Below are 12,947 nucleotides of genomic sequence, written 5' to 3' on the forward strand. Positions count from 1 at the left end.
CAAAGCCAGCATAATGTTTGCCAAAGACATGAAGGCACTAATCAGGATTTTCTGGAATAATTCTGTTTCTAAATCTGAAATGGAATCAGTGGTTCTTCAAGCTATGTCAGAAAAACATAAAACATTATGTGTTTTTTTTTTTTCTTGTTGTTGTTTTGTTTTTTAAGGATTTTGTAAGACAAAGTATATATATTGTGGATCAATTTAAAAATTCAGAAATGTTCAATTATAAGGAAGAGGCCCGACTTTGAGTATCAAAGGAATTTACCAGAAAATTTCGAGCTGACTTGATTTTGTTATTTGCGCTACGAATGAATCCCCGTCTTCTTTTTGAGTCGGCTTTCTGTGCCTGAGCGTAAACGCTTGGCTTTTCTTGATCGCAGGGACAGAAGGGCTGTTCATCGTGAATTAGTTTTCATAGTGACTAAAACACTAGTTTCTGTCAAAGGGATTGAAAGGGCACCGTTTGTGAAACTTGGCGCTCACCCTGACCTCATCTTCTCTATATTTAAAACGAAGCATGAATTCCTGTTCGTAAAAGCCTGTTTTGTCAGGCTTTTACGAACATCGGTTACATCAAGCTTGAGCCTGAATATCATACAAATGTTTTTGAGACAGTCTAACCATCTTATTTGGTGTACTACTGACTTATTTATATTCAACACAATATTACTGAGCCACAATTAAGCCGTTTCATGTCAAAAACCACACAAAAAAATATATATATTCTGTTTAAATAGCAAGAGAAAAAGAAAAAAAAAATCAGTTTAATATTTTTAGTTTGGGTGAAATCTTCTCCATGCTGCACTAAACACTAAACCTTTTAATTAAAGAGATTAATCAGGTTTTTATCCATGCAGCTGTCTCTCTGTCTCTTTTCGCCTGGAACTTTTCACATTTTGTCTCTTTAAAAACAAACAAACAAACAAACAAACAAAAAAACATCATGGACTTTTTTTTCTCCCCAAAAGTGCTGTATGTACATTTTCACAGCTCCGTTTGATGTTTATCACTTAAGCGACGTCAGACGGCGACAGCCGTCAGAGAAATCACGTGACTTTTGTTGTTACGTTGTGGAATAAAAACCATTCACAGTGTTTTTGCCGTGCGATTAAATACAATTTAAGCAACATTTTCAGTGACTGTATTGAGAAAATAACACATGCATTCTGCCAAATTTTCCTGAATATGAGCACACATCTTAACATGATCCTGTTTTTAGCTTTAAATTTAGAAAAATAACTGAGACAAAAATCCAATTACTTGGGGAGCGCTTTCAAAAGTATATTGCCCGACTTCAGCAACAACTCCATTTTGAACAAGATGTTTCTACATATGTACATATATATATATATATAAGAAAACTGGAGAAATAAAGGCAGGGATATTTCCCAAATAATATGTCAAGGGTGAGCCGTTAAGAGTGAAAAGGCCAAGAGGGGTCAGAATTAGCTCCTCTTCTTGTCATCTGGCCTCGAAGGGTTTAGATCACAAGGCCTTTCTGTTTATAGATGGGGAAGTGAGGAGTGCGTTCACCACAACCTCCTGACCCACAGAGTCATTCAAAAAAAAAAGAAAAAAAAAGAGCATTGCAGGTGTGAGGTTGTCTGTTTGGGCTTTCCTTCCATGTGAGGCGGAAAGTCGGTGCAGGTCGCAATCAATGTGACAGCCTGATTAGGAATTTCTCATCGTCTAGATGTGATTTGATTCCAGAACAACAAAACACACACATATTGGTGTGATGTCCTTCTGTGTTCATCCATAACAAAAAGTCCCCTTGTACTTAGGAAGGAGGCTTAAAAATCACAAATTAGCTCCACTTCTTCAAACTTATGATGTGTGTAAAATGAAAGATTCAAATTGAAGCACTTTTCTGTTTTGTAAGAGAAAATACGAGCTATCATAATGATTTCTGTAACTAAGGTTTAAACTATGTAATATCAATGTAGTTGGAAAACTAGAAATGTGGAAAGGAAATGTTGTTGCTGCCATGAATAAATGTAGATTTTTCCCTATGTTTGAAGAACTGAAATGATAATACGTGGGAAACTCAGAAGGAGAACAATATAAATAAATTAAAAAAAAACACACCCTGATCTGTCAGTTAAAGTGTGTGGAGATGGTCTGTTTGGACAACATATCCAGGATTACAGCAAGCAGAGGAAATTTCTTTAAATCTTCCACTAACAATAAAATCTCAACTCCAGCCTGAAGACCAGTGACGTCTCAGACGTCCTCCAGCAGTTCCAGCTTCCTTCTCCTGCTGTGACTCTTCAGCATCTCCTTGTCCGGCTGGTCGGTGGTTTACTTTAAGCATCATGAAGACCAACCCAGGTCAAGCACTTCCATGTGTTTTATCGGGATGTTATGTGACAGAAACGACACCAAGATAAAATCAGAAAATTGAGGCACTTTTACGCAGCTGTCTTGGGTCAGTACTTTGTAGAGCTACTTTTCGCTGCAGCTGTTAAAAACTAAATGCCATGAGAGCCGAAAAACATCTTAAAAAAAACAACAACACACACGGTCTTTACCAGCGAGCGCATCTACTGTCTGAAACTTTGGTTCTTCTTGACAAAATAATTCAAGCTCCGTTAAATTAGATGGATCATGTCTCTATACTGCAACTTCAAGTCCTCCCACAAATACTCTCTCTTGGATTTTGGTTTGGACTTTTTTTTTCTTGTGTTTGTCTATATCTTTTTCTTTTTTCTTGTTTTTCCAGGGCCTCCCTGCATTTAGCTCCATCTACATGTGAACAACACCGCCAGCCCAGGTGGGTGAAGCGTCTTGCCAGGGACACAAACGACGAGGGCAGGTGGACCTGGAATACCACCATATATACGCCGCTACGTACACTCATACTGAATAAACAGAAAATGATTTAAATATGCACAGAGACTTCTAGATGTATCGTGGAATTTTAGGGAAAAAAAAAAGAAACCTGACATCCGCTAATGTATCTTGACAAAACTCTGTTTGCTAAGGGAAAAGTCACTCGTGATTGACGCCTGCAAAGAGTCGCGATAACTAGGTTGTCTTGGTAACAGCTCCCACACTTGGTTAACAATGCACCGATTCGATGGACTCTGGCCTAAACAGTCCCGTCACTGGTGACCTCTGATAAAAGCATCAAAAACGAATCAGAGATTTGAGGTCACACAAAGGGTGTTACTGAAAATGTTGTCGGCAGCGACGGGACGCTGAAACGTTTTGGATCCACGAGTTGCTTTCATTTCTTTAAAGGCCAAAGTGCCGCAGTTAGATCATCAAAGCTACTATTGTGTTATAGTGTGAGAGCTTCCTCTCACGGGATATTTGAGGAACCACGTCTGAGCTCAGTTTTCATATTACGTTACTATTGATGGAGGGAGTGTGATGTCTGCTCTGTTATGTCACTGCCCTATTTGCAGTTTCCGTCAAAGCTCTTTTTTTTTTATTTTTTTTTTTTTTATGACAGAACCGGCAGAACAAACGGCATTTCTCATAAACGTGATGTGGTGCCATTTGTAGAAAGTGATATATGAAGCTGGAGATACCTGATGCTGGTAAATGTTCAACAAATACAGTTCAAAGTGCACTGATTGTTTTTTTTTTTTCCTTTTAGTTTGTCATAAAAAAGGGAGTGGAGTTTCAATAAAAAAAAATTAAAAAAAGTGGCTGTGACTTATTTGGTTTGTGAAAAGGTGTAAAACCCAGAGCAGCTGACGTCACGTGCACCAATTGTCCAAACAGAAAACGGTCTAGCTGCCTCTAAAATGTAAGAATTGTGCAATAAAAAAAAAACAAAAAATAAAATTCAGTTAAATAAAATAGTTATTCCTGGAAGCTGGATTATAACAACTGCAACATCGAAAGAAATACAACACATATAAAGCAGTGAAGTCATGCAATTGGAATAAAATCCAGCAACTTGGCCACCTTGTTTTATTAAATCATATGTTAATAACTTACAGCTCACAAACAATGCACTATCTAATAAGTTAAAAGCGGGACGAGCACTGTGAGATGTCCACTAGGATCCTCTTTCCTCAAGTCGTGTCGCTCATTGCTGCCCTTTCCTCTTTCTGTTTCCCTCATCCCTTTTCAATCTGTAACAGAGACGCAATGAATTACTCACTCGACCTCGACTTCAGCGCAGCAAAGTTTCTGCAGAAACTAAAAACAACAGGGTGAAAACCACAAAGGGACACGTGTTGGCAGGTACCCAGGTACAAAAAGCGGAAGTAAGCCAACCCGCAGCAGTTTTTGCAGAGAACTACAGCTAATATGAAGATGTGCACAGTTTTACTGGGAGGAAGAGAAATAGTGTGACATGTGGAGAAACGGTGATGTCAGAACGTCTCAGTTTCACAGGAGGTGGGGAGGGGGATGAATATGACACTCATAAGTCACCACTGAGAGGCACTAACCTGATGTGGGTCCATTCGCTCCACTCTGAGTCACAGAGAGCATCTTTCGCTCGGACACACACGACCTTAATCTTTTGCTTCACTTTAAACTGGCAGACGTCAGAGGAAGACAATATGGAGGCCTAGAAAATGCACACGAAATAATAGATGATATGTATTGTTTCTCTTATCATTTGATCCATTATTTTATTTATTTATTTTTTTTACTCTGCTCTAACTCATCCATTGTAGGAATTATTTCTACCTTCGAATGCTTCAGCTCTGTGCATGGGTTTTCACACTTTCTGCACTGTCGGCTGAACTGTGAGATCTGGAACGTCAGAGGGAAGTAGGAGTACGGCGTGTTCCACGAGCTCGGGTAACTCCACTCTACCAAGGTTTTGTTGACCTTGCTAATCCTCACCTTGTCCGGTTTCACTGACCCAGGGGCAGACGCACAAACGAAGACAATATGAATTCAGAGCACGCAAGAAAACAAACCATAGAGATTAGAAATCGCATCCATAAGCAAGGCAAAATGACAAAACGTCTCACCTATTTCCGACAAGTAAAACTGCTTAGAGTAGCTCTCCAGCAGAAACTGATGGGTCCTGACAAAGACAGTGACCTGGACCTGCCGTCTCTCCTCGGCGTACGGGCAGTGCTGCCAGTCCAGGCAGGAAATACCAGAGCCGCTGTCGTCCACAGAGCAGCTGAAGTTGCTCTGAGCTGACGAGCACATCCACTGGTGGCGACTGGGCTCCACAGAGCAGTGGCTGTTCTGGCCATCGGACATGCTGAAATGGGCAAGTGAGTTTGTTCAGACCACGCAGAGAACATCAAGAACAGCTATTGAATAGAAGATGCCACTGTCCCACGGTAGGCAGAGTGTCAAATCCGAGAGCCAAAGACAAGAACCACACCTGCAGTGACGAGAGCTTACCGTTGAGCTTTGATAAATGCAGCTTTGCCAACACGTTTGCTGTCCCATGTCCAAGAACAATGAAACTCCCCGTTGTAGTTCTGAGTGGAACACTTCAAATAATCCTCTAATGAAACAAAAAAAGATGACAGGAGATGGTTTAGGGCAGTGGTCTCAAACTCCAGTCTTCAAGGGTCAGTGTCCTCCAACTTTTGTCTCTCTACTTCAATATTAGCTTGTTAGAGCTCTAAAGGACTTGACTGCATTGCTAGTGAGGTAGTTTAGCCATTTAACTGAAGTGTGTAGGACAAGAGACACATCTAAAAGTTGCAGGACACCGACCCTCAAGGGATGCAATTTGAGACCACTGGTTTAGGGATAGAACTGAGCAGGACAGTACGTTGCTGGTTTTTGACAAGAATCCTCCGTCTCTTGGCTTCGTTTTGCTGGATCAGGACCTCGGTGTAATTTAGGAGCGTTCCATCCGGGCTGTGGCACGTGTAGTTGCCCCCTCCCAAGCTTTCCACTAACCGCACCAGGTACCAGTTTCCTCTCTGCGCCTCCTCTACTCCATTCTTCTTCCAAATAATATCCTGGTTGTGGTTGTCGCTCGTCACAGCGTTCTCTGGCATCTCCAGGCAACTGATCGGCTGTTGTCCCGGCTTGCCATCAACTTCCAGCACCAGAACTACGAGGCGGCAATCCCACACATATTCAGAAAAAGAAAGACGTGAGCGATAGACTTAAAAAAACAAAATCGTACTTGGAAGGAATTGAAGGGGTTTGAGCTTGATCACCCCAAATTATCAACCAGGTTGTAAGAAACTAAAAAAGAAAAAAATATATAATCTGATCTCATACGCAAGTGCTGCCACACTCAAAGTTATCTATTTTCAGGAACATGTTAATGTCAGAAAAATAAATATTTTTTGCATGTTGTGAAATAGCTGCAGTTGAAGGTAAGAGAGATTAAGACTAAAAGCAAACTAAAGGACAAATGGAGTACGGTTAATGTGTTGTTTTTAATCCTTTTGAACTTTCCACCCACAGGCAATGTAACATACTGAAAATTGTTGCATTGCTTTCAAAGTCTCAAATTTAAAATAAGAATCTAAATTCAGCTGCTCTACAGTCACTAATCCCTAATATAAGACGCTAATAAACTGTTAGAAAAACAAACAACTCTAATATGATTACTACATTTATTTAAGTTACAAACTGTTTTCACACATGCCTTGCGACATCCTCTCTGTCCTCTATAAATAATTATCTAAATGATAGATTTTAAAGAGACAAGAGAGTCAGTTGTCAAAACCGTTATTGCTATGTTATATAATTGCATTTCTAGAAAATTGTGTTTACAATAAAGAATTCATATATTTTTCTAAATATGAACTATACCGTTTGGCTGGAGAGTCCAGTGATTTGTTGGATTTTGGCTGCTGACCAGAAGAAATGCACACAGGATGCTGACAACAAACAGCTTCATCTGAATCACAAAAAGGAAGAATAAAAAGCATACAAAGACAACATGAATAAAAAAAAAAAAGCTATTACCGAATCAAAAAAAATTCATAGTATACAATGTACCTTCCGTAAAACTGATGCCAAGATTTAGAAGTACAAGAATTGAAGTCAATGAACTGAAATTTAGTTTTAACTGAAATCACAGCGACTGTTTCTTACTTTTTATATATTTCTTAAAACAATACAAATCCAGATCGATACGTTACGCATAATTCTTGCATGTAGCAGTAATTCATAATTACATTTTTTATTCTACACAAGACTATTATTACAAGACAGCCTGAAGTCTGCTTACCTTATTTTCAAGCCTCAGGTTTGATGGCTCTCCTGCCTTCCTCTCAGTTTTATACGGTTCTCTCACTTTATGGACTTCTTTCATTTCCCTTTTTGCCAGGAATAGAAAAAGTCCAACTTCACTTTCTATGCTTCTGGATTGGGAGGAAAATGATCGATGATTTTATTACTCACTTCCACTAAATCGTTTCACCGGGTGACTCTTTAAAGAGCGGTATTCTCGGGTTTTTGTACCCTCCAGTTTCCATGTGACCCGATGGATGACAGCAACGCCACTTGGTGCAGTCCCTCCTTGTTTACTGTCAGGTTGCAAGGATGTTTATTTTTCCTTCCATTTTCATTTTGTTAAAGAGCCATCTGTTTAGTTCACAGCCAACCTGGTGCAAGTATGCTGAAGACAGCTATCCTATCTGTCTTCTGAAATTTATGAGGCTATTCAAATAGTCCCAGATATGCCCAGGGTTTTTTTTTTCTCACAGGAAATCCAAAACGCCTTGACCCAAATTAAAGCAGCGAAACTACTAAGGGTGTACTACATCTGTGAGGTTATAGGTACAAAAAAAAAAATTCCAGTCTTTTTGGATTGCTCAAATGTTCTCCTCATAACATGTCACAAGTAGGACATTTTACGGCACATTCAATCAATTAATGTTAAAAGAATGATTAAATCGCTGACTTTATTTACTGTACTTACGAGTTTGCCTTGAAATGATAATCTACAATGCAGGTGTGCCTCCAGATATAAAATACTGTAAGAGATTAGGAAAAATGGACTTTGAAGGTTAGGTTCTACCAAACAAAGTTACTGAATTAAGATCTATGATTACAGCTTTTTTTGCCTCTTTAATCTTTGACTTGACTCAATAAATGTAGGTATGACAAAAACAATGGGATGTTTACTACCAGTTACCCAGGTGCAGATGAACATGTGCCGTCCGCTGGTCACAGTTTAATTTTATAAAAGTTATTTCTGTTTCATTATTTAAACAATCAGTATTATTGATGACAAACTTAATTAACCCTTTAACTGTCCACTCAACCATCAGTGAAGGTAGATGCTTGATTTTATGTGTGTAAATTCCAATTGTAGCTCTATGGCAGCATGAAAACATGTGCTGCAGCAACTACGGTATTTACATTTAAGCCCCTTTTCATGTTAATGTTTTTTTTTTAAGCATTTTCCTGAAGGCATATTTTCACAAGCACGGTCATTACTCATCAGTTTTCCATGTGCAAAATGGGTCCAGCACAGCTTTCACACTCATATCCAATGAGACTCTGTGCCACTCATTCTCCCTCCGGCTGCGGAAGACTTGGACTTTATTTGTTGTTTCCCGCAAAGAACCTTTCCTTATGTGGGACTCGTTGGATAACTTTCTTGTCCGTCGTATTTGCCTCAGTGTTATGAGGCAAAAATAACTCAAAAAATATCTTGGGTAACGTATTGGTTTTTTTCTTCTTTTTTATCCCGCTTGGTAAACAACATTTCGATGCGCGCTACCGCCATCTGCTGGAATGGAGTGTGAATTGGAACGACAATTAAAAAGATTGACCTCCACTTCCTCCGCCATTACAACACCGTCTGTTTTGTCGTCAGTTTGCTCTACTTCCGCCAGGAAATAGAGCCGGTGTCATGTCAATAAAAAAAAAAAAAAAAAAAAAAAATTAAATTAAATATATGAAATGCGCATGTAGATGACTGCATAAAAAAGGGGGAAAAAACTGTGCAAACAGCAATGTCATTTAAAATGAGAAAAATTGTGGAAATAGCAGCAGGAATATAAACACTTGTCGAGTTTGTTTGGAAGCAGTGACGGTGAGAAAGCTCATCAGGGTGCTGTGAGTAAGTACCTATGTTATTGAAGAAGCATTCTGGTTTTGCAACACATTCATGCATGAGGTGGGAGACATTGTCTAACAGTGGTCAAAGGGGTTATCCTCGGACAGAGCTGAACTTCCTGATGGGCTTATCTAACCACTTCCTCTAATCTGCAGATAAACTAACAGACAACAACATGTAGAAGATGGTTAACCCCGTCACAAAAAACTTCCTCAGGAGCATCTCCTGCATGTTTATGCCATGATAATAAGAAAGCTGAAGGGGCTGCAAAGTTACGCATTACAGAACGGATACCCTTTTCTGAAACTGCATCTTGAACAAAGCTGGGTTTTATGAATGCTTAGTCAAAAAAAAAAAAGAAAAAAGAAAAAAAAAAGAAGCTTTTAAAGAAAACGCAGCATTATGCCGTAGGGGTTTTCTTTCTTACCAGTAAGTACAGGGAAGTTATCGATGGGGGGAATAAGAATAATGCTGAACTGTCACATTGTCTTGAGCAAAACATTTAAGTTAAACATTTGTATTTATCGTCACGGTTCATGTTCTTGTAACGCCGAATTCTTTCACACGACAAAGTTTGTGAGCCAGTAGAACATAGCCTGGTGGGAAAAGCGTCAGCTCTTCTGCCTCGAGCTGCAAGCAGAAATCCAAATGTGTTCAACCGAAAGGCAGCCCAAGGAAGGTATGCAACTTGAACTGACGATGTTTACTTGTTTCCCCAAGTACAAATACTTAAGTATAAGTAAAAGGAATGTTCTGTTAATAACCCAACAGAAACCATGGTACATCTGTGTTTGCAGTTATTCCCGTGCTCTTTTTGATTATTTAGCCTCTCTGGAAGCTTGAAAACAATCACACCCGATCAGTGCACGATCTCCCATTTACCATCTCATCACTTATAAATGCTGTTCTGTAAGTGTTTATCAGGAGTTGGCTTCGGAAGACTAAATCAAGATGCTTCGAAAATTTAGAGACAAAGCACAAAATTTGGGTGTAACATGACTTAGTAAAATAGTCATGTTAACTATTTTACTAAATCTGTTTTTTTTTATCATTTGAAAAATATAAAAAAAAATTAAATTTTCTGTCAAAGAATAACCCTGAAAACCTAATCCATGCATTAGATGTAAGGCTCCGTTCCTCGAGGTCAGGATTTGAAGACCACTGATCTATTCTATGTGTGAAAACACAAAAATACTAAATATTTCTTTGCACCATGACTGGCGTGGAAAGAGACGGGGATAAAAACTGCCTTATTTGGACATTAACTGGATTACTCAACACTGATTACAGTTTGTGACTGATAAAGTTTATATAAAAAAATAAAATAAAATAAGGGTTGGGGAGAGGAAACAGGGGTCCAGAGTCTTCTGTTTCATTCTTCTGAGTCCAATTTAGTTTTTTTTTTGTTGTTTTTTTCATGAGCTGGATGTATTGTTACACCTCCATTTTTATTAGGTATGCCATTGATGTCATGTTGTCCACTTCTGAATGAACTCAGAGCTGTTTATTTGGCCTGTTTGTTTTCTGCTCTTCTTTCATGCAGTCGCCATAATAATGCTAATTGTCTACAGAATTGTTGCTGTATTAATGCACGTAAATGGCGATTGTTATAATCAGGTTTTCAAGGCTGGAACACCAACAAAACAACAGCGGCATTTTCTGTTTTTCCTGTTTAACAATAACAAACAACAAATAGAAATGGTTTCTCATCTCTGTGGTTAGCCAGAGAAATTTGGCGTTTCATTGTATTTTGAGTCAGATCCTCTTTCGCCCAACTTTCTGATGACAAAGCTTCATGACAAGTTGTATCCTATAAATGCACAAAAATCCATTTTGAATCATAATTTATATTCAGAAGTGCATTTAACAGTACTGTTACAGGACTTGCATAACGATAACCTCATCCAGACACATTACAATCCAGCTGTCTGTCAAACTATAAATAGTCTCAGGAAATTCTCGCGCAATGATGCATCTGGTAACAAAAAATCACTGGAAAAGGTTATGACATCACAAAATGGAAAGGATGCAAGAGATAAATTTAATTCAGGGACACAAAACAGGCGAATAGTTTTGTCATTGAAGAACTAAAAATGAAAACTGTCAAGAAGATGCACTTTCTCTGACAACGTAAAGATTAGCTTGTAAAACAGACAATAGGCGGATACTTTTTTTTTTTTCTACAGTACAGCTTTTACCCACATTAGAAATACATATTGCTAAATATTTTTGACACAAAACTTTCAATGGAGTTTCCTTTGAAGACTCCACCACAGTAATACCTGAATTTTGAGGAAACAGGAAAAACTAAAATTTGGACAAACAGGTACGGAGTATTGAAATGAAACTGTTACAGGTAGAAAAGGAAAACCGGGCAAGTCCACGAAAAAGAAAAAAAAAAAATCAAAGCGAAAGTAAATGGGCAAAGCAATCATTGCCAAAATTCAACATGCAGAACTACACTAATACGCGCGCGCGCGCGCACACACACGCCCCCCCACACACACACACACACACACCTACACACACACGCATGCACACACCGCAGCACCCTTCTTCCCCATAAAGCCATCATAAAATAATCACAGTGTTTGTCATCATAAAAAGCTGGCAGCTGACGTCCGGGGGAAAAAAACATTTGTTCTCAGTTTCATGATATCTAACTTTAGTGGTTAGTTTGACTTTATGGAATAAAACTGTTCTTTGTTTCCTAGCACTGTGTTCTCAGTGTTGACTTTGTGGTTTACAGACCTTTTGCCGTCATTATGCTCCACTCTTTCCCAGTGTCTGAATGAAAAGCATGGCAAGACCCTGAATATTCCTTCGTTTATCGGTAGAGTTCACCTGTGAGTAATTGAATGTCAGTATAAATACAGTTGTTGTGTGAATACTCCAGGCAGGGCAGAAATAAAGCCGGGGAGGAGTTTAGCAGAGAGTTTATAGAACAGTATCCAAAGGTTTTGGGCATCTGATCGACCTCTGTTCAATCTGACCATGTGAGTATGGCACAATTCAAAACTTTTCATAGACATGGCTGTCCAACTAAGCCAAACCAGTAGACAAGACAAGTGTTTTATCAGAAAGTACCCGTAGCAATTCTGGAGGAGCTGCAGGGATCGACAGCTAATTGTGCAAGCCATGTGGAGCCCTGCAGCAGACACGGTAGACATGTGGAACAAGGGGCTCTGGTCAGATGTCACCAACACTGATAATTGATGTTTTTGGACTGGATTCAAAACAGCAAGATGTGCATTGCTGCATCTTCTTCGGCAGTGACAGAGAAACAGACAGAGGTGACAGGAGGATGAATGCAACTAAATACAGAGTCAAATTGAGAAAATGTATGTTTTTTTTTTGTTTTCTTTTCCACACAATTTGACCCTGCAATGTTCTGAGGTTAAAGATGCATTAACATTTCAGAGGCTGATCTACCAACAGGACAACTACACTAAATGAAGAGCCAGAGCTGCAATTGAAACGTGCACATCCTCCATCTAGCATGATGGGGAATGTAATGGAGATGTTTTGCAAAAGAAAGTTAATAAAAGATAGCAGAATTGAAAAGTTGAGACACCATATTTTAAAACATTTTTTGTTCATAAATAAAAACAATGTAAAATTTTATTTGGCTTTTACACAACCTAACAATACGGTTTTTGATTCTCATTATGACAAATTAGCCTTTATGTAGCGTTCCAGGCTTACCACTAGAGGGCCTCAGATGGCAACAAATCTTTTGCATAAGATTAACAGCTTCCTTTTGAGATGAAAAGCCACTTAGCAATTTGAAGCCATATTCATTAGTGCTCCTAATTAAGTGTTTGTAGTTGGGCTAGTTATGCCATCAGCACAGTTCAAGCAATAATATTAAATCACTCTTGCTGCCACATAAGAGCTCCCCCCCTCTCTCCCGTCAACATAAGTTAAAATTTAATTGAGCGGGCCTGGTGTTCTTTCTCAAGTGTCATAACTC

General features: G+C 38.9%; 1 protein-coding gene across 1 annotated transcript; it reads right to left on the reverse strand.

Annotated features, from left to right (window-relative positions):
• Positions 1-3,893: 3,893 nt before the first annotated feature.
• Positions 3,894-7,260, reverse strand: il12ba (interleukin 12Ba). Its single transcript, XM_014972426.2, has 8 exons — positions 7,136-7,260; positions 6,715-6,802; positions 5,714-6,001; positions 5,335-5,440; positions 4,947-5,188; positions 4,657-4,829; positions 4,413-4,534; positions 3,894-4,091 (listed from the first exon to the last, which is right to left on the reverse strand). The coding sequence occupies exons 1-8, from the start codon at positions 7,217-7,219 to the stop codon at positions 4,046-4,048; spliced, it is 1,149 nt and encodes a 382-aa protein (XP_014827912.2). The 5' UTR covers positions 7,220-7,260; the 3' UTR covers positions 3,894-4,045.
• Positions 7,261-12,947: the final 5,687 nt, after the last annotated feature.

Source organism: Poecilia mexicana, unplaced genomic scaffold, assembly GCF_051168715.1.
Source record: "Poecilia mexicana isolate PSO_F unplaced genomic scaffold, ASM5116871v1 scaffold_10, whole genome shotgun sequence".
Classification (NCBI taxonomy): Eukaryota; Metazoa; Chordata; class Actinopteri; order Cyprinodontiformes; family Poeciliidae; genus Poecilia; species Poecilia mexicana.